The 19,053-nt window shown below is 42.4% G+C and overlaps 1 protein-coding gene across 3 annotated transcripts in view; it reads right to left on the bottom strand.

The window, feature by feature from the left end:
- The window catches only part of CADM3 (cell adhesion molecule 3), a 425,295-nt gene that overhangs the window by 150,470 nt on the left and 255,772 nt on the right, over window positions 1-19,053 (bottom strand). For all 3 annotated transcript variants that reach the window (XM_066609217.1, XM_066609218.1, XM_066609219.1), the window contains exons 2-4: window positions 8,307-8,447; window positions 6,709-6,861; window positions 4,672-4,809 (exon numbers count right to left, since the gene is read on the bottom strand). In XM_066609217.1, coding sequence (XP_066465314.1) covers window positions 4,672-4,809; window positions 6,709-6,861; window positions 8,307-8,447 — 432 coding nt within the window. The remainder of the gene's footprint in view (window positions 1-4,671; window positions 4,810-6,708; window positions 6,862-8,306; window positions 8,448-19,053) is intronic.

Below are 19,053 nucleotides of genomic sequence, written 5' to 3'. Positions count from 1 at the left end.
ACATTGTAGGCGCCAGCTGTTTCTTACAGCTGACCCCCCCTCAAAACAGCAGTGATCAGCACTGTCACTGATTGCAGCTGCCAGCCCCTTAAATAGTGCTGCCCGTTCTGATAGCGGCATTTAAATACACGAATCGGAGTTTGGGGGTCCCAAATGGCCCCGGTGATGAATTATGAAAGTATGCAGGGCTGTCATTGCAGACTGCCTATCAAACCATGTGTAGGGACCCAGAATAACGGGGCCCCTCCATAATGTATGAATGCATTTGTCTCATGACTACGTGTTGTCAGTGATTTCTATGTTGTATGAATATGATATATATTGTCTATCTGCAGCACTGAATGAGTTAACTGTCTGGTATGTGGGATGTCTGAGAAATGTATCTTGTTGTGAGTCATGTGATCGTGCTTCATATATGTGATTGCAAGATGGTTTTGGAAGGAGATCCGTTTTGAGCTTGCAAGTGACAGGAGCCTGTGTGGAGCTGCAAGTGAGCCACACGGACACCTTCAGTCCTGTGTGGCTAAGAATGGAAGAGGCTAAAAAGGTGACTGCAGCCTTCCCTTGGCCTGCTGTACCAAGGAGATGCCAGTGATGCCCAAGACCACTGAGAGGAAGAGAAAGAGAGTGGGTCCGCCATGCAGTGTGGAGTGCCGACTGGTAAAGAGCTGGCGAGAGTAAAAGAACCCCACAGATAACTGGGACTGTGGATTCCTCTGTCAACCTGTGATAGCCTCCCTGTCGCACCACTTGGTGATTTCTGCCCCGTTATTCCTGCTGGCGTGGGTGTATATTTGTGAAGTGGACCGCATACAGTTTTCTAACAGTAAAGGAGCTCTGCCGACCATTCAGGCTTTGCTAGTTAAAGTTCCCTGTGAGTGTGGGCCAGTTATTTCATCATCCAGACTCACCGCAGAGGAAGGAACGGTTGTGTCACCCGTGTCAACAGACTGCTAAGGTAAATCACGGGTTAGGTTGCCCTTTTTGCAAGAACTCTCCTCAGTAACTTGAACGGGTCCCATGCTACCCTCAGAGTGGGAGACGGTAGAACCCAGTGACAAGGCCCAAACTTTACCCTGCGGTCTCCTAGGCTGAGGGCTGCTCCTCAGACGCTGCACATGCTTGTAGTGTGGCTTGATAGACTGCCTGTTAGATCAGTGTGGGGACTAAAAAAGTGTCAAAATTAGTTTAAAAAAGTTTTATTAATTATTCTAGCTGATAACCCGGAAGAGGGGGGAGAAGTGGTTTTTAACCCCTTCTGCCTCTTTTCTTTAGTACGCAGCTCTCAACGAGCGCTATGTACTAAAGAGTAAAAGTGGAAGTGTTTCTTCTACTATGTGAGCCAGCAGTCACATGACCACAGGGTCTCCCTGTTACAACAGAGCTGCAGGGTCCTAACAGACCCTGATCAGCTCTGCCAGTGACTAATGTCACTACAGGGGGGTATTTACCCTGTAACTGCGGCTCCTACGGTTGCCACTCCTATGGATGCCCCAGCTACAGTGGGAAAGTGTCAAATAAAAAGAAAAAAAAAAGACCATGTGACTGTCCCCCAGAGGTCTTATATGACGTCATCGGGGACATAGATGGTAAAAAAAATAATAACATAAAGAAATAAAACAAAATAACAGAATAAAATAAAAATAGATACTTAAGAAAGAAAATAACCCAAAACCGACGCCAAACGAAACCCTGTAATCCAAAGCCATACATATATAATATATATAAAAATGTCTGAAATCAAATGATGAACCCGTTCCCGTACTTTATTTTAGCGTAAATATACTAAATTTAAAAAAAAAATCATTTTTTTAGTGTTTTACCGCCAATAAGGCGAAAAAACGGAAAAAAAAAAGGCATTGAAAAAGATATTTAAAAAGTAGCCCTATACGTCACGGAAATCGAAACGCAGCAAAATAATGTTGGTAGCGGAAGGAAAAAAATAGGGCAGTTAAACCACCACATGGGTAAAATCCCTAAAAAGTGTCTGGTCCTTAAGGTACAAAACAGCCTGGTGCTTAAGGGGTTAAATGGTTTTTCCAGGGAGAGTACTTATCTCCTTCTGATAAGCGCCTATAAATGGTCTGGGCAGAGACAGGAGTCTGTAATGATGGAGCCACCTGTCTCCGGATGGTGGACAACGTTAGATCTGCTTGTACTTGTTGGTGGATCAAACGATCCTCTCTACTGGTTGTCCGTCTGGGGCGTCCGGAGCCTGTCCACCATGTGTGTGGAATTTAAATGTCCCAACAGACGGAGGGAGCTCTGAGATCGTGGGCGGTCATTCGTACATCATTTCAGCCTGGGGTCTTGCCAAGACCCATAGGGCTGCCATGTATTTCTGCCTATCAAGCAGTGACTGTGGAATGGCATAAAAAAAGACCTCTCGTAACCACCGGTCCCAACACCTTCTAACAGTCTAGTCAATACGGCCCAGGTGGCGGCAATACAATATGACCATATAGATTCTTTCCTTCCAATGATGCCCCCTCTTTGAGCCCACAAACCGGGCAGAACGTCTTAGGGTGTGTCGTAGAGGGTCTTGTGGTCAACGATCTCTACCCAAGAGGTACACAACACAAAACTAGCCTTCGAGAGCCTTTTTATAGAACAACATTGGAAGTACATTCATGGCCACTGGTGGTGAGCCCCGATGTCTAATCAGACCACAATGTAATCATTACATATCTGCCGGAGACAGAGCTGCAGGCGTCTTCTACAGCCATCCAACATTTCCATCTGGGGTCAATATTATTTTTGTCCGCTTCGTCATCCCTCGCTACAACTGCACAGGGCAGGTAGTCTTACCATGATTCAGTAACGTACAAGACCCCAGGCTGGAGACCTTGTGTAGATGATCTTCAAGATATCAACAGATACTTGAGGTTCCATCTTGAGGCTGTTCCCAATACTGTATTCTGAGAAGATCCTGGACGATCTGTCTAGTTAGATGACTGCTACTCTGACTTCCAGATACATAAGAAGAAAGATTAACAAGTCACTTTGTTTTAAGGAAGGGCTGAAAGCGAGTCTTTGATCTTCAGAAGTGCAGGGACTTACACTGTGGCTCTGCAGCAATGTTTTCCGACTAAAACATCAAAGGACAACTACAACTAAAATTGAAATGTTCATAAATAGAGCATGAAGATGACACGTGCGGATCTGTCATACGCGGGGCTTTGTGAAGTAACAATAGTATCTGTACATCTACGCCCTGCCGAGTGTAGCCATCAGCTAAGAACTTGCAGGATATACCCTATGGCAAACTTGCCGTTGGGTTCCTGGTTAGGGCTTTTAGTTGAAACAGTAGACCCTACGTGTCAATCACTGCAGAACAGATGTATCCGCACCGCTCTACACAATCCTAGTCAAACAGGAGGAAAACAAAGAGATCGCATCTAGTAAACCCGTCTTCAAAATGTCAACTGTCAAAGAGCAGCTGAGACATTGCGAGGAAACATCATTTACTTCAAGTCTTCATCCCAAGTCTGAAGTCCAGAACTGTGTTTACATACCCTGCTGTGTAATGCTACAGATCGATTAATGCTTCGGCTGCTCATCCTTTAAAGGGACACGAACCGTCATTGTACAAATCAGTCCTGGCCACGGTACACAATTGCGTAGTTTGTTACAAGACATGGCTATGATAACTGGAAGGCCATGTTCGCATGATGTTACTTGCCCCATGGAAGGTATATGCTGGGAAAAGTTCTAGATTTTCACTACTGTATATGCCACGTAGTGGGTGAACCTACTGTGAAACTGACTAATTTGGCATAGAGCTACTCCTAAGGGTTGTGTCTACTAGACTCCTGGTTTTCACCGTTTAAGCCATTTTGAGGGATCTGGTCTTCACTGTAGGCTTCTCACCCAAGAGTAGTCTCAGTGCAGTGGCAAAACAGACCAGCAGGCAGTGGGTCAGGGCAGGTGCTAATTAGGCAAATGATGGACAAGGAACAAGCTTAGGTCAGGATAGGAAGACATCGGGAATGCTGGGTTTACAGGCATGGGCCAAAACCAGGAGTCCATCAAAACCAACAGCACCTCTACAGAAGCTAGTGATTGGGCACCATCCAAAGGGAGAGGGTGGCTTAAGTAATCAGGGAAGTGGTTGGGAATGAAAACGCTGTGAACACGCATGCAGGGATTACTAATGGCCACGGCCAGCTGGTGGAAGAGCTAAGGGAACGTCCGGCTTCGGCCATAAGAATATATTATTATGGGGCATCCTGTAGCTCCTCTGTCCTCACTGTTTTTAGAAACATGCTCAATTCTTCAAAAGGGTTATGCGGTATTAAGTATGTAGGGATGAGGGGAGAGGAGGGGATGCAGCTGCAGCTTCTCGCTGTGTGTGCTTGGGAAACTGTATGCTGTGAGAGGGGAGGAGGAGCAATTGGATGATATCTAATGGACTTACTTACATGGGGACTTTACTGCTGCCAATGAGACTTTGCCCATGGTATGACATTTGGGACAATTGGATGGGCAAATCTTCACCTTTTTGAGATTGCCCAATGCTTTTGTCTTGCATCAACCTTTGCAGAGTACAGGGTTTCCCATACACATTTTAGTAGTATTTATAGACCACTCTGAAATGCGCTGGGCCCTCCTTCTGAAAAGTCATATAGGTAGCTTTGTTACTAGGTAAGAACATGCAATATCACTGCTCACCTCCCAGCTCCTCTGGTCCTTTGTACCACCGGATGTTGGCGGCAGGTTTGCTTCCACTTGTTGTGCATCTCAGTTCTGCTTCTTGATTTTCTTTGATGGGCTTGTCATAGCCAGTGATCTGAGGCTCCTGGGGAACCCCTGAAAATGGAGGTTGAGAACCCAATGAGAAGCCATGTAAGGATGACAGAAAGGAAAACCTCTAATGACTGTCCGGTATTCCTTGTACTAAACATCATACCATCCCATCATTTTATGCTAGTTATGGATGAAACATACCTAAAATGGTCCATAAAATATATAGATCCCTCTTCTCCAACTACTATGAAATATACAGTAATGTCAGTTACCAGAGAGGAGAGCGTTAGACAATGGTGTAGACCCACTGTGGCACTGATCGATTTGACTTTGGACTACTCCTGAGGTTGGCGCCTACGGGTTCCCTAGTTTTCCCCCTTTAACCCCACCAAACAGGATTTGGTCTTAGCTGCAGGGACCCCTAGGACGTTACCCGAAGAGAAGACTTGGTGTAGTGGCAGCTGACATGAACAGATTATAGGAACCATAGAGTGGTATTGGAAAGACAGACAGAGACGTAGTCAATACACAGACTGAGGTCAGGACAGGCGGGGGTCCTGCATATACCGAATGATCGGTAGAAGGTCAGGGCAGGTGCCATAAGACAAAATGTGGTCAAATAACTAGTCAAGATCAGGATGGGTGAAGATAGGAAATCTGGGTGAGCAGGAAAAAGTCTAAACGAAGAATTGGTAACACCTTTGCAGGAACAAACAGGCCTATTACTCAAGTACCCTCTATTTGGGAAGGGTGCCTTAAAGGGGTATTCCGAGACTTTATCTATTGATAACCTAGCCTCAGGATAGGTCATCAATAGTTGATCGTGGGGGTCTGCCGGTAATGATCCCCACTGATCAGCTCATCATTCATCCCGTTGTCAGTGCAGCAGGCAGGATGTCGTCATGGGCAGTCAGCGCTGGAAGTGTATTAGTCAGCTGCATCCCCATTGAAATCAATGGGATCGCTGCCTCCTATAACCCTTTCAGTCCTGACTGCAATGAGAAGCCAGTAGTGTAATAGGAGGCATCACTCCCATCGATTTAAAAGGGAATGAAGATGTCTATTACACTTCTGGCCCTGACCACCAATGATAGCCACAGTGGGCCGAACACTCAGCTGATTGGTGGGGATTAAGAGTGGTGAATCCATGCGAATCAACTATTGATAACGTATCCTTGGTTTAAGATAAAGTCCCGGAATGCCCTTTAAGGGACCCTCCCCCACTAGAGGGTGCCTGAGCAATAGGTCTGTTTGCTCCCCCAAAGGTGTTACCAATTTCTGCCTGCGTCTCATTCTGTCCTGGTTTACCTGTTCGCCCAGCTTTCTCATCTTCCCCTCTCTTGACCTTGGCTTGTTATCTGACCACATGTTGTTTAAAGTCATGGAACACCCCTTTAAATAACAGGTGAACTGTTCAGAGTGGCTGCAAATAGAAAAGCTATGTAAGTAGTCCTTCACGAGGCAGACAAAGAATGTGCGTATACCCTACGGGCAGATCTACCAGTCGGTGGGACGGTGCCAAGTGTCATGCCAGGAGGAAGCAGCGACTATTACCAGAGGACGAGGTACATTAGGATAGGTGACACACCGCCAGCTACAGCCAGCGACCATCACAAAGAGGAAGCCTCATACTGGAATCAAAATGCTGGTTGACGTCCTCTCACCCTCCTCCCCAAAGACCATAGTAGTGTGAGGGTCACAGTGCGGCCCATCCACACATGGAAGTAAAATACGGACAAGTGACAATGACAACGCATTCTAATACCCACCCCTAGTAAATGGCGGCAGGAATTACCAACTACAGGTTGGTGGATCATTCCTAGTCAACTTGGATTCTTGGCTTCACCCATGGGTTCCACCATATCCTGACTCTATGCCACATGCCATCACCATCTCGAGTATAATTCCCCTTATGTATTTTCTTTATTAACTCCACTTACCAGTGGTGTAAACCCGACTCACCTAAAACTGTCACCATGGCTTTGGCTGTCCTGACTGGCATGGTGAAAATGGAGCAGGTGTACTCGCCCTCGTCAGATAGGGCCACATTGCTGATACTGATGGACAGCTCATTCTTAGTGGACTTCACCAGCTGGATTCTGTTGTCTCTGAGGGCTGTGAGGGAAACACAAGTGGTAAGAAAGATGTGCTTATTCTCAAAGATGGGTAAACCATATATCAAAACCCAACCTGAAGCCCTCGCTTATCTCCACCCATACCCAAACCATGCAGGCTACATCCTTTATCACTATCCCTTTATACCATTCCTCCACCTGCAACATAAAAAAAAGTGGCATCCAGGGGCATAACTATCATGGGTGCAGAGGGTACCATCGCATTTGGGTGCTGGAGGCTTAGGAGACCCATAACATCTCTCTTCATCACATAAACAGACAGTTACTATGAACGAAGTGTTCAAGTCACGTCAAAAGTCATGGAACAGGAACTATTATCATGCAAGACCCAGTATAGCCCAACAAAACGCAGCAACTCCACGTGGTACTGATTCTACAAGTGGATGGAAGACATCTAGATGGATGGTGAACCATGTGGATATCCACCCATAGCTTCATGGTATGTGTAGATGCAAGATCTTGTGTGTGAATGGACTTCTCCACCACATCCCATAAATGCCAGATTGGACTCATGGCAAGCAAATGTGGAAGCTGCACCTTCATAGGAACTCTCCCGGATGTTCCTGTTGGAATATCCCATCACTGTGGGAGATACATGAGGTCCATGAAGGGATGTGAATAGTCACCAAGTAGTGAAACATAACGGGCATTGGGCAATCACATATTTAGGCAGACCAGTGGACCCAACCCATCCCACAGGATCATACCGTGCACCAGTGTGAGTATGGAACCACCACCAGCCTGCACAGTGCCTTGTTGACAAACTGGGGTCCATGCCTTCAAACCCCACCATCACCCCAAAATAATTGGTACTGTGATTGGTTGGGCCATGCCACATGTTTCCAGTGCTCTAGGGTCCAGTTAGTTACTTCATGAGCCCAAGTGAGGCTGTTGTGGTGGTAACAGAGTCACTCTGCTGGGTCTTCTGCTCCAGTTTCCCATGGAAGCTATATAACGCTACACTGACCTGCGGGATATATGTGTTTGGGGCCTTTCTGTCAGTCACTTATCTGTTCGCATAGACAATTCTAGCCAGACACCGCCGGTTGTGATCACCGTGGCCATTGGTTTATCCACTGTGGGTGGTACTGCCTCCTATGATATAGTCAGGATACAGTCATGACACTGGGGATCGAGGAATGTCTGGCGCCCACTATCACGCCGTGTTCAACGTCTGATAATTCGGGTCACCTGGCCAGTGTTCAATGTCACTCATAAGATAACAACTCATACAGGTGTGAGCGTTCCCAAGCCGTCACCTGAGGTAACGCCACATCATTGTCAATTTACATAGCGCTGTCCCATGACTTTTGGCACGTCAGTGTAGTTGAGGGTCCCTATTACAGATTTTGCATTGGGACCCAACAGTTTATAAACTTATCTCTCTGCTGATATCAGTTTTCCCCACAGCAGGGGTTCACATACCTCTCTTCTCCCCAAAGTATAGAGTCTGCTGGGCTGGATTAGACCATTGGAGGGAAGAGTCTTCATGGTCCTCCACCGTACAGGTCAGGGTCATTTTGCCTCCTGTGGCAACCAAAACGTCTGACGTGACTGGCTGGCTGGCTGTAGAGACATAAAACAAAACTCGTGTGAGCCATTTCATTGCACTTAGATACATGTACCATAACAAAGCAACAAGCCATATATCGGTACTATTGCCCCTCTATACATGTAGTATAGGGGTTCTCTGGCTTCAAATACCCAATTAGGCAAGTTTGAGGTCAGCCATTCAATGCCCTCATCTGCTACAGCAGGTAAAACTGCCAGGTTCCAGCAGAAATAACAGCTCATTGCTGGGGGTTCCACCATTGGGCATCCTGTGATAAGCATGACTCCTTCAAGAATGTAGGGAATCCGTTGATAGCGCCAAGTCCCGCTCTCGCACCCCCCCCCCCCAACAGATCTTTCAGGGAAAGCGGTGGCCCACCAGGTAGAAGGTCTGGCAGACCCACTCTATATGTCCCTTCTGGGATATAAAGGGGATCCAGAGCAGCGAGCCCGCTCTGTGACATTCATATGCCCTACTAGGCATATGACCAGGGGTGCCATCGTGGCACAACTCCTTTAAGACCACACTTTTAGTCAATTTCCATGCCATTCCCCTTTCTCGTAGCATTTGCAGATAGTTTAAAAAGCCTATTATGCGATCATGAGTGAAATGCCACTACCGTAGGCGAAAGTCATGCCAACATGTGGGCACCGCATTCAGTGATCAGCACATTCTGCAAGAGTCAACGTCAGCGCTTCCAGAAACTCAGAAGAGACAGCAGATATCCAGGATGTATGGCACCCAGCGGGGTTGTAGATGTAAGGGGGTACAGAGGTACTGTGGTGGTTGCACCATGCCCTGGTACTGACAGGCACAAATACCAGCACATGGTAGTAGATGGGGCTGTTCCGCCCTTTGCTATTCAGCTCAAAAGACTGACAGGGATGGAAACCTTGGGAAAGGTTGACAAAGAAATCTCCGCTTCAGACAATAAACCCGACAGACGGAATTTATTATCGGGTCTATGCCAGTATTGAAGAGTTGCAAATTTTGACGCATGTTGTATTTGCGCTAAAGTTTGTGACAATTCACTTTTCTTGCAGAGGGGAGGAGAATGGGTTAAATTATAGTGGCGGGGCCAAGAAATATTGCGGATTTATTGCGAAAGGTAGAAATTGGCACAAATGTTTGTGCAAATCTACAGCAGCGATCTACACCTGGGTCTCTGGACTCACCTTTAGACTGCTAGCGGCTAGGAACCCCCCGTGGAGACCGGGCAGCACCAGCTCACGCACCAGCACTGACCCCTGATCTGCCGGCCACATGCCCGCTCCGCAGCAGATGCGGCGTCAGATGTTGTATTGTCACGTGTGGGAAGCCATTGGAGCCACTGAATACCGCCGCGGACAGAACTGGGCATGTGCAATAATGGAGGCTTCTGCGCCAGATTTATCATCACTGTCTGCTGGGTGACCTGGTGATGTGCAGAACGGAGATAACAGCGGACATATCCTTTGTGGTGGTTTTTAGGTGCCTCCTCTGCGGTGTTAGCATCCCGAATCATCCAAGCCTACTTGATCACCCGCAGGGTTGTCATCTTCATCAGTGAAAAGAAAAGTAAATGGCAAAGGTAAAAGGGGGTGTGGTTTGGGACGTGGCTTATCACAATGTATGTCGTCCGAGTGGTATCAGTGCCGCCTCTTTTGGCTCCAGTAGTAATAGTGGTGCCAGTGGTAATAGTGCCCCCTTTAGTGGCCCCAGTGATAGTGGTGCTAGCAGTAATAGTGCCCCTTTAGTGGCCCTAGTAATAGTGGTGCCAGCGTTAATAGTGCCCCCTTTAGTGGTCCCAGGAATAGTGGTGCCAGCGGTAATTGTGCCCCCTTTAGTGGCCCCAGTAATAGTGGTGCCAACGGTAATAGTGCCCCCTTTAGTGGTCCCAGGAATAGTGGTGCCAGCGGTAATTGTGCCCCCTTTAGTGGCCCCAGCAGTAATGAAATGGCTCCCTATAGTGTCCACAGTAGTAATAGTGGTGCCAGTAGTATTAGTGCCCCCTGTAGTGATCCCAGTAGTAATAGTGGTGCCGGCAGTAATAGTGCCTCCTTTAGTGGCCCCAGCAGTAATGATCGATCTGTCTATCTCATATTCATCTTATCTCATATCTATCCATCGTTTCATATATCTATCTAATTAATAGTAGCTCTTATCCTAAAGCTGGCTTCTAGTAAGCAGCTGTAATTCATTCTCATACACACGTGCGGATATTTCTGGAAGGTCTCATAATTGAAGATATATTATATAAAGGAGGGATCACGGGGGCCAAGATTTTTCTGAAGTTCTTTTCAGTCATCTGAGTGCAGAACACAATAGACATCCTCCTCTTCACCATAAATGGCACTACAGATAGTATTCAGCTGGGTGGCAGTGGAACAATGGTGTAGTGATGGGCAAGGCTGGCAGGGATGTGCCCACTGGGTGCTACTAAACTACTCTGCTTGCACTTGGGCAATAAACTGAATCCTGGCCGTGAGAGAAGCAAGGCCTTGCTACGACTCCGGGATGGAAATTATTGGGGCTAGTGTCCCTTTAAGACTGCAATTAGCCATCGTTTCCAGAAGAGTGTCCGCTTCATAGGACCCCACAACACGCAATCCCAAATATTAATCCCCCAGTACAACCAGACTGAGATCTTCAGCGCGGGCGCCCAGACTACGTGAATTATTAACAAGCCTGGAGAATCCCACCAGTTCCTGGAGGGGCGAGCGGCCGTACAGCGCTCATCACGACAGCCGCACTAATCGGAACACATCGCCGTAATTACGCCTCTTCCATCATTTTAACCTTCTTAAAGGTCAGCATATCAACAGCCAGGAAAATCTTTACTGACGTGCGGCTTTCCAGCGTTGCGTACCGATGACAGCGGTGTCAGATGTAGACAAGGTTTAATTGGATCCCATAAATTGAATCTTGGTTACAAAGCGAAGAAAAGACACAATTTGTAATAACAAAGCAGGATACATTCACTACAAGGGAGGCCGGATCTGTCTACAATGTATCCATCTCATAGCTATTTATTTCATGTCATATCTATCTATCTCATATCTATCTATCTATCTATCTATCTCCTATCTATCTATCTATCTATCTATCTATCTATCTCATATCTATCTATCTATCTATCTCATATCTATCTATCTATCTATCTATCTATCTATCTATCTATCTATCTCCTATCTATCTATCTATCTATCTCCTATCTATCTCCTATCTATCTATCTATCTATCTATCTATCTATCTATCTCATATCTATCTATCTATCTCATATCTATCTATCTATCTATCTCATATCTATCTATCTATCTATCTATCTATCTCCTATCTATCTATCTATCTATCTATCTATCTCCTATCTATCTATCTATCTATCTCATATCTATCTATCTATCTATCTCCTATCTATCTATCTATCTATCTCCTATCTATCTATCTAATATCATATCTATCTATCTATCTATCTATCTCCTATCTATCTATCTATCTATCTATCTATCTATCTATCTATCTATCTCCTATCTATCTATCTCCTATCTATCTATCTATCTATCTATCTATCTAATATCATATCTATCTATCTATCTATTTATCTCCTATCTATCTATTTATCTATCTATCTAATATCTATCTCCTATCTATCTATCTCCTATCTATCTATTTATCTATCTATCTATCTCATATCTATCTATCTCCTATCTATCTATCTCATATCTATCTACCTATCTCCTATCTATCTATCTATCTCCTATCTATCTATCTATCTCCTATCTATCCTCTATCTATCTCCTATCTATCTATCTATCTATCTCCTATCTATCTATCTATCTATCTATCTATCTATCTATCTATCTATCTCATATCTATCTACCTATCTCCTATCTATCTATCTATCTCCTATCTATCTATCTATCTCCTATCTATCCTCTATCTATCTCCTATCTATCTATCTATCTATCTCCTATCTATCTATCTATCTATCTATCTATCTATCTATCTATCTCATATCTATCTATCTATCTATCTATCTATCTATCTATCTATCTCCTATCTATCTATCTATCTAATATCATATCTATCTATCTATCTATCTATCTATCTATCTCCTATCTATCTATCTATCTATCTCCTATCTATCTATCTCCTATCTATCTATCTATCTATCTATCTAATATCATATCTATCTATCTATTTATCTCCTATCTATCTATTTATCTATCTATCTAATATCTATCTCCTATCTATCTCCTATCTATCTATCTATCTCCTATCTATCTATTTATCTATCTATCTCATATCTATCTATCTCCTATCTATCTATCTCATATCTATCTACCTATCTCCTATCTATCTATCTATCTATCTATCTATCTATCTATCCCATCTCAAATCTATCTATCTATCTCTCTCATATCTATCTACCTATCTCCTACCTATCTATCTATCTCCGATCTATCTATCTATCCATCTATCTCCTATCTATCTATCTATCTATCTATCTATCTATCTCATATCTATCTATCTATATCATATCTATCTATCTATCTATCTATCCATCTATCTATCTATTTCATATCTATCTACCTATCTCCTACCTATCTATCTATCTATCTATCTATCTATCCCATCTCATATCTATCTATCTATCTATCTATCTCTTTCATATCTATCTATCTCCTATCTATCTATCTATCTATCTATCCCATCTCATATCTATCTATCTATCTATCTATCTATCTCTTTCATATCTATCTATTTCCTATCTATCTATCTATCTATCTATCTATCTATCTATCTATCTATCTATCTATCTATCTATCCCATCTCATATCTATCTATCTATCTATCTATCTATCTATCTATCTATCTATCTATCTATCTATCTCCTATCTATCTATCTATCGCATATCTATCTATCTCCTATCTATCTATCTATCTATCTATCTCTCTCTCATATCTATCTATCTCCTATCTCTCTCTCTCTCTCTCTCTCTCATATCTATCTCTCTCTCATATCTATCAATCTATCTATCTATCTATCCATCTATCTATCTATCTCATATCAATCTACCTATCTCCTACCTATCTATCTATCTCCGATCTATCTATCTATCTATCTATCTATCTATCTATCTATCTATCCCATCTCATATCTATCTATCTATCTATCTATCTCCTATCTATCTATCTATCTATCTATCTATCTCCTATCTATCTATCTCCTATCTATCTATCTATCTATCTACCTCCTATCTCTCTCTCTCTCTCTCTCTCTCTCTCATATCTATCTATCTATCTCCTATCTATCTATATATCTATCTATCTATCTATCTATCTCATATCTATCTATCTCCTATCTATCTATCTATCTATCTATCTATCTATCTATCTATCTATCTATCCATCTATCTATCTATCTATCTCATATCTATCTACCTATTTCCTACCTATCTATCCCCGATCTATCTATCTATCTATCTATCTATCTATCTATCTATCTATCTATCTATCTATCTATCTCATATCTATCTATCTATCTATCTATCTATCTATCTCTCTCATATCTATCTATCTCCTATCTATCTATCTATCTATCTATCTATCTATCTATCTATCTATCTATCTATCTATCTCCTATCTATCTATCTATCTCCTATCTATCTATCTCCTATCTATCTATCTCATATCTATCTATCTCCTATCTATCTATCTACCTATCTATCTCTCTCTCTCTCATATCTATCTATTTATCTATCTGTCTCTCTCATATCTATCTATCTCCTATCTATCTCTATCTCTCATATCTATCTATCTATCTATCTATCTATCTCATATCTATCTATCTATCTATCTATCTCCTATCTATCTATCTCATATCTATCTATCTATCTCATATCTATCTATCTATCTATCTATCTATCTATCTATCTCCTATCTATCTATCTATCTATCTATCTATCTCCTATCTATCTATCTATCTATCTATCTATCTATCTCATATCTATCTATCTATCTATCTCATATCTATCTATCTATCTCCTATCTATCTATCTATCTATCTATCTATCTCATATCTATCTATCTATCTATCTATCTATCTATCTATCTATCTATCTATCTATCTCATATCTATCTATCTATCTCATATCTATCTCCTATCTATCTATCTATCTATTATCTATCTCCTATCTATCTCCTATCTATCTATCTATCTATCTATCTATCTATCTATCTCCTATCTATCTATCTATCTATCTATTTCTCTCATATCTATCTATCTATCTCTTATCTATCTATCTATCTATCTCATATCTATCTATCTATCTATCTATCTATCTCATATCTTTCTCCTATCTATCTATCTCTTATCTATCTATCTATCTCCTATCTATCTATCTCCTATCTATCTATCTATCTATCTATCTCCTATCTATCTATCTATCTATCTATCTCCTATCTATCTATCTATCTATCTGTCTATCTCCTATCTATCTATCTATCTATCTATCTATCTATCTATCTCCTATCTATCTATCTATCTATCTCCTATCTATCTATCTATCTCCTATCTATCTATCTATCTATCTATCTATCTATCTATCTATCTATCTATCTATCTATCTATCTCCTTTCTATCTATCTATCTATCTATCTATCTCCTATCTATCTATCTATCTATCTATCTACCTATCTATCTATCTGTCTATCTCCTATCTATCTATCTATCTATCTATCTATCTATCTATCTATCTATCTATCTCCTATCTATCTATCTATCTATCTCCTATCTATCTATCTATCTCCTATCTATCTCCTATCTATCTATCTATCTCCTATCTATCTATCTATCTATCTATCTATCTATCTATCTATCTATCTATCTATCTATCTCCTTTCTATCTATCTATCTATCTCCTATCTATCTATCTATCTATCTATCTATCTATCTATCTATCTATCTATCTATCTATCTATCTATCTATCTATCTATCTATCTCCTATCTATCTATCTATCTCCTATCTATCTATCTGTCTATCTCCTATCTATCTATTTATCTATCTATCTATCTATCTCCTATCTATCTATCTATCTATCTATCTATCTATCTCCTATCTATCTATCTATCTATCTATCTATCTATCTATCTATCTGTCTATGTGATACCTATCTATTCAGATATCCTCATTATGTCGCCAACAGACAATATCTAATATCTAATCATAAACTGACTGATTCCTGGAAAAAGGTAAAAAAACATTTTGATTCTTTTGTAACAAGCGAGCCATAATAAATAACTGATGGGAGGAGCCTCCTGGCGGCCGGCCGGTCTGCTAATAACTGGCGACTGCTTCCTTACTTCAGTACAGTAGTAGGCGAGGTGTAAAGATGTGTGGCTATACTTAGTACAGGGGAGTGAAGTGACATCTTTCAAGTCGGGCTTAACCCCGCAGGTGCCGGTTTACTCTATCAGCGCCTGGTTTCCTTTACAGCATTTCACAATAACCCCTTCTCTACTCTCACATGTAGACTCGTATCTTCCACTGTATAAAGTACATGATGTCATTCTGATACATTTTATATATTTCCGTCCTCTAGGGGCCCCCATAGATTGCATCTGAAGATATCCTCATGTGTTTGGCTAACTTTAACACTGTTCATCCAGATCTTTCTAGCTAATGAGCAGAATGCCAGGGCTGCAGTGAAGACTGACACTCAGATAGTTGTGGAGGTGGAATAATATAACTGTGCTAGAAAGTGGATGACACCTGGGTAATAACAGTTATTAGTAGCTGCGTCTCATCATCTCAAGGACGGATCTAATACAGAAAGGTAGCTCAAAATATGTTCACCCTAGGTCTTCTTTGATAGGAATAGAATGCAAGTGCTGCAGTGAAGACTGCCTCATTATGGCCAAAAAAGGCAGCAGTCCGTGATGCCACAATCCATTTAGTCTCTTTTCTCCAGACTGCAGTCTTCCTATCGCGCCCACAAGGACGCCGTAAGACGCTGTGCTGAAAAGAAGACGTGTTTCTACAAAGTGTTGCGTGAGACACGTTTATCTTCAAGCCCTTCTTGTTGGAGCGAGTTGTAATGTGTGCGGATTGTTGTGTGCTGTGATTGGCTGGGGTGATGTTTTTTTTCTTTTTTTGTGATATATGTTCATTACATTTAAATTATTACTTTTATGAGTATTTGACAATTTTGTTACTTCTCTGGCTAATTTATTCTTTTTGCGTATGGGTGGGGGCGGGTGGGGGTGATGTGGGTTTTATTGTGGCTAGAACTGATCTTCAGAGAGAGCGGGGAGTGGGTACAAGGAGTGACTCCACTCTGGAGGACCAGACAGCTTGTTGACTTCAATGATCACCATGTAATGCTTCACTTCTCCTGTGGGGGCACTGCAGAGGAACTGAACACTTATTGTTGGTTAATTCATTAGGGGGTCCTCATCTATTAACTATAGTAGTGAGTGGTTATATGGAGTGTATGTCTGCACTCTGGAGGACCAGACAGCCAATTAATTTCAATGATCACCATGTAAGGCTTCACTTCTCCTGTGGGGGCACTGCAGATGAACTAAAGACTTAGTGTTGGCTAATTCATTAGGGGTCCTCATCTATTAACTATAGGAGTGAGTGGTTATATGGAGTGTATTTCTGCACTCTGGAGGACCAGACAGCCAATTAATTTCAATGATCACCATGTAATGCTTCACTTCTCCTGTGGGGGCACTGCAGAGGAACTGAACACATATTGTTGGCTAATTCATTACGGGTCCTCATCTATTAACCATAGGAGTGAGTGGTTATATGGACTGTATGTCTGCACTCTGGAGGACCAGACAGCCAATTAATTTCAATGATCACCATGTAATGCTTCACTTCTCCTGTGGAGACACTGCAGAGGAATTGAACACTTAGTGCTAGAGTTCCCCTGATCGCTGGAGGTCCTAGTGATGGGAGTCCATAAAATCAGCTGATTGTCAGGCTAAAGCATCTCCTTCCAGAATTTTCTTTCTGAGCGGCAGGAAAAGTACGGACAGTTATGTGGCCGAAATGGAAAATAAGGAAGAAGCAGGTGTGAAACCTACAAGACATTGTAACGGGAGCGTCGTCAGGGCGGCTGTCATGTCCGGTGAACGGAGTGCGCGGCGATACACGGGATTTGTGCTCTGTGACCTTTTGTCTTCCTCGGGTAATTAGGGGAGGAACACGTCGGTAGACGCTCAGTCATTTAGCGTGTAATTATAGGCGTAAGATCGCCGGCTGCGCCAACATTAGTACTGCGCTCCAAAGTATACGGATGTAGCAGAGCTAAGATTGGATAGATATAGCTGAGATACACACATGTTCGGTAGTACAGATGTAGCTGAGCTGATACTGTAGACCTGTGGCTAAGGTTAGGCTGTACTGATGTAGTTGAGCTGAGTAAGAACAGATGTAGATGAACTAAGGTTAAATAGATGCAGCAGAGCTGAGGCTGTAATGAGGCTGTTCTATGTATAAAGCTAATGTTGTGCAGATGTAGCAGAGCTGAGGCTGCACACATATAGCCACTGAGATTGTACAGAAGTAGCAGAGTTGAGGTTGTACCGCTGCAGATGTGATGAGGCTGTGCACAATTGTATGCTGCGCACAATTGTATGCTGATGTACACTACCGTTCAAAAGTTTGGGGTCACATTGAAATGTCCTTATTTTTGAAGGAAAAGCACTGTACTTTTCAATGAAGATAACTTTAAACTAGTCCTAACTTTAAACAAATGCACTCTATACATTGCTAATGTGATAAATGACTATTCTAGCTGCAAATGTCTGGTTTTTTGTGCAATATCTACAAAGGTGTATAGAGGCCCATTTCCAGCAACTATCACTCCAGTGTTCTAATGGTACAATGTGTTTGCTCATTGGCTCAGAAGGCTAATTGATGATTAGAAAACCCTTGTGCAATCATGTTCACACATCTGAAAACAGTCTAGCTCGTTACAGAAGCTACAAAACTGACCTTCCTGTGAGCAGATTGAGTTTCTGGAGCATCACATTTGTGGGGTCAATTAAACGCTCAAAATGGCCAGAAAAAGAGAACTTTCATCTGAAACTCGACAGTCTATTCTTGTTCTTAGAAATGAAGGCTATTCCATGCGAGAAATTGCTAAGAAATTGAAGATTTCCTACAACGGTGTGCACTACTCCCTTCAGAGGACAGCACAAACAGGCTCTAACCAGAGTAGAAAAAGAAGTGGGAGGCCGCGTTGCACAACTAAGCAAGAAGATAAGCACATTAGAGTCTCTAGTTTGAGAAACAGACGCCTCACAGGTACCCAACTGGCATCTTCATTAAATAGTACCCGCAAAACACCAGTGTCAACATCTACAGTGAAGAGGCGGCTCCGGGATTTTGGGCTTCAGGGCAGAGTGGCAAAGAAAAAGCCATATCTGAGACTGGCCAATAAAAGAAAAAGATTAAGATGGGCAAAAGAACACAGACATTGGACAGAGGAAGACTGGAAAAAAGTGTTGTGGACGGATGAATCCAAGTTTGAGGTGTTTGGATCACAAAGAAGAACGTTTGTGAGACGCAGAACAAATGAAAAGATGCTGGAAGAATGCCTGACGCCATCTGTTAAGCAT

The sequence above is a fragment of the Eleutherodactylus coqui genome, chromosome 6 (assembly GCF_035609145.1).
Source record: "Eleutherodactylus coqui strain aEleCoq1 chromosome 6, aEleCoq1.hap1, whole genome shotgun sequence".
Lineage (NCBI taxonomy): Eukaryota > Metazoa > Chordata > Amphibia > Anura > Eleutherodactylidae > Eleutherodactylus > Eleutherodactylus coqui.
The sequence above is the reverse complement of the archived record's forward strand: the minus strand, read 5'-3'. Positions and strand labels throughout refer to the sequence as shown.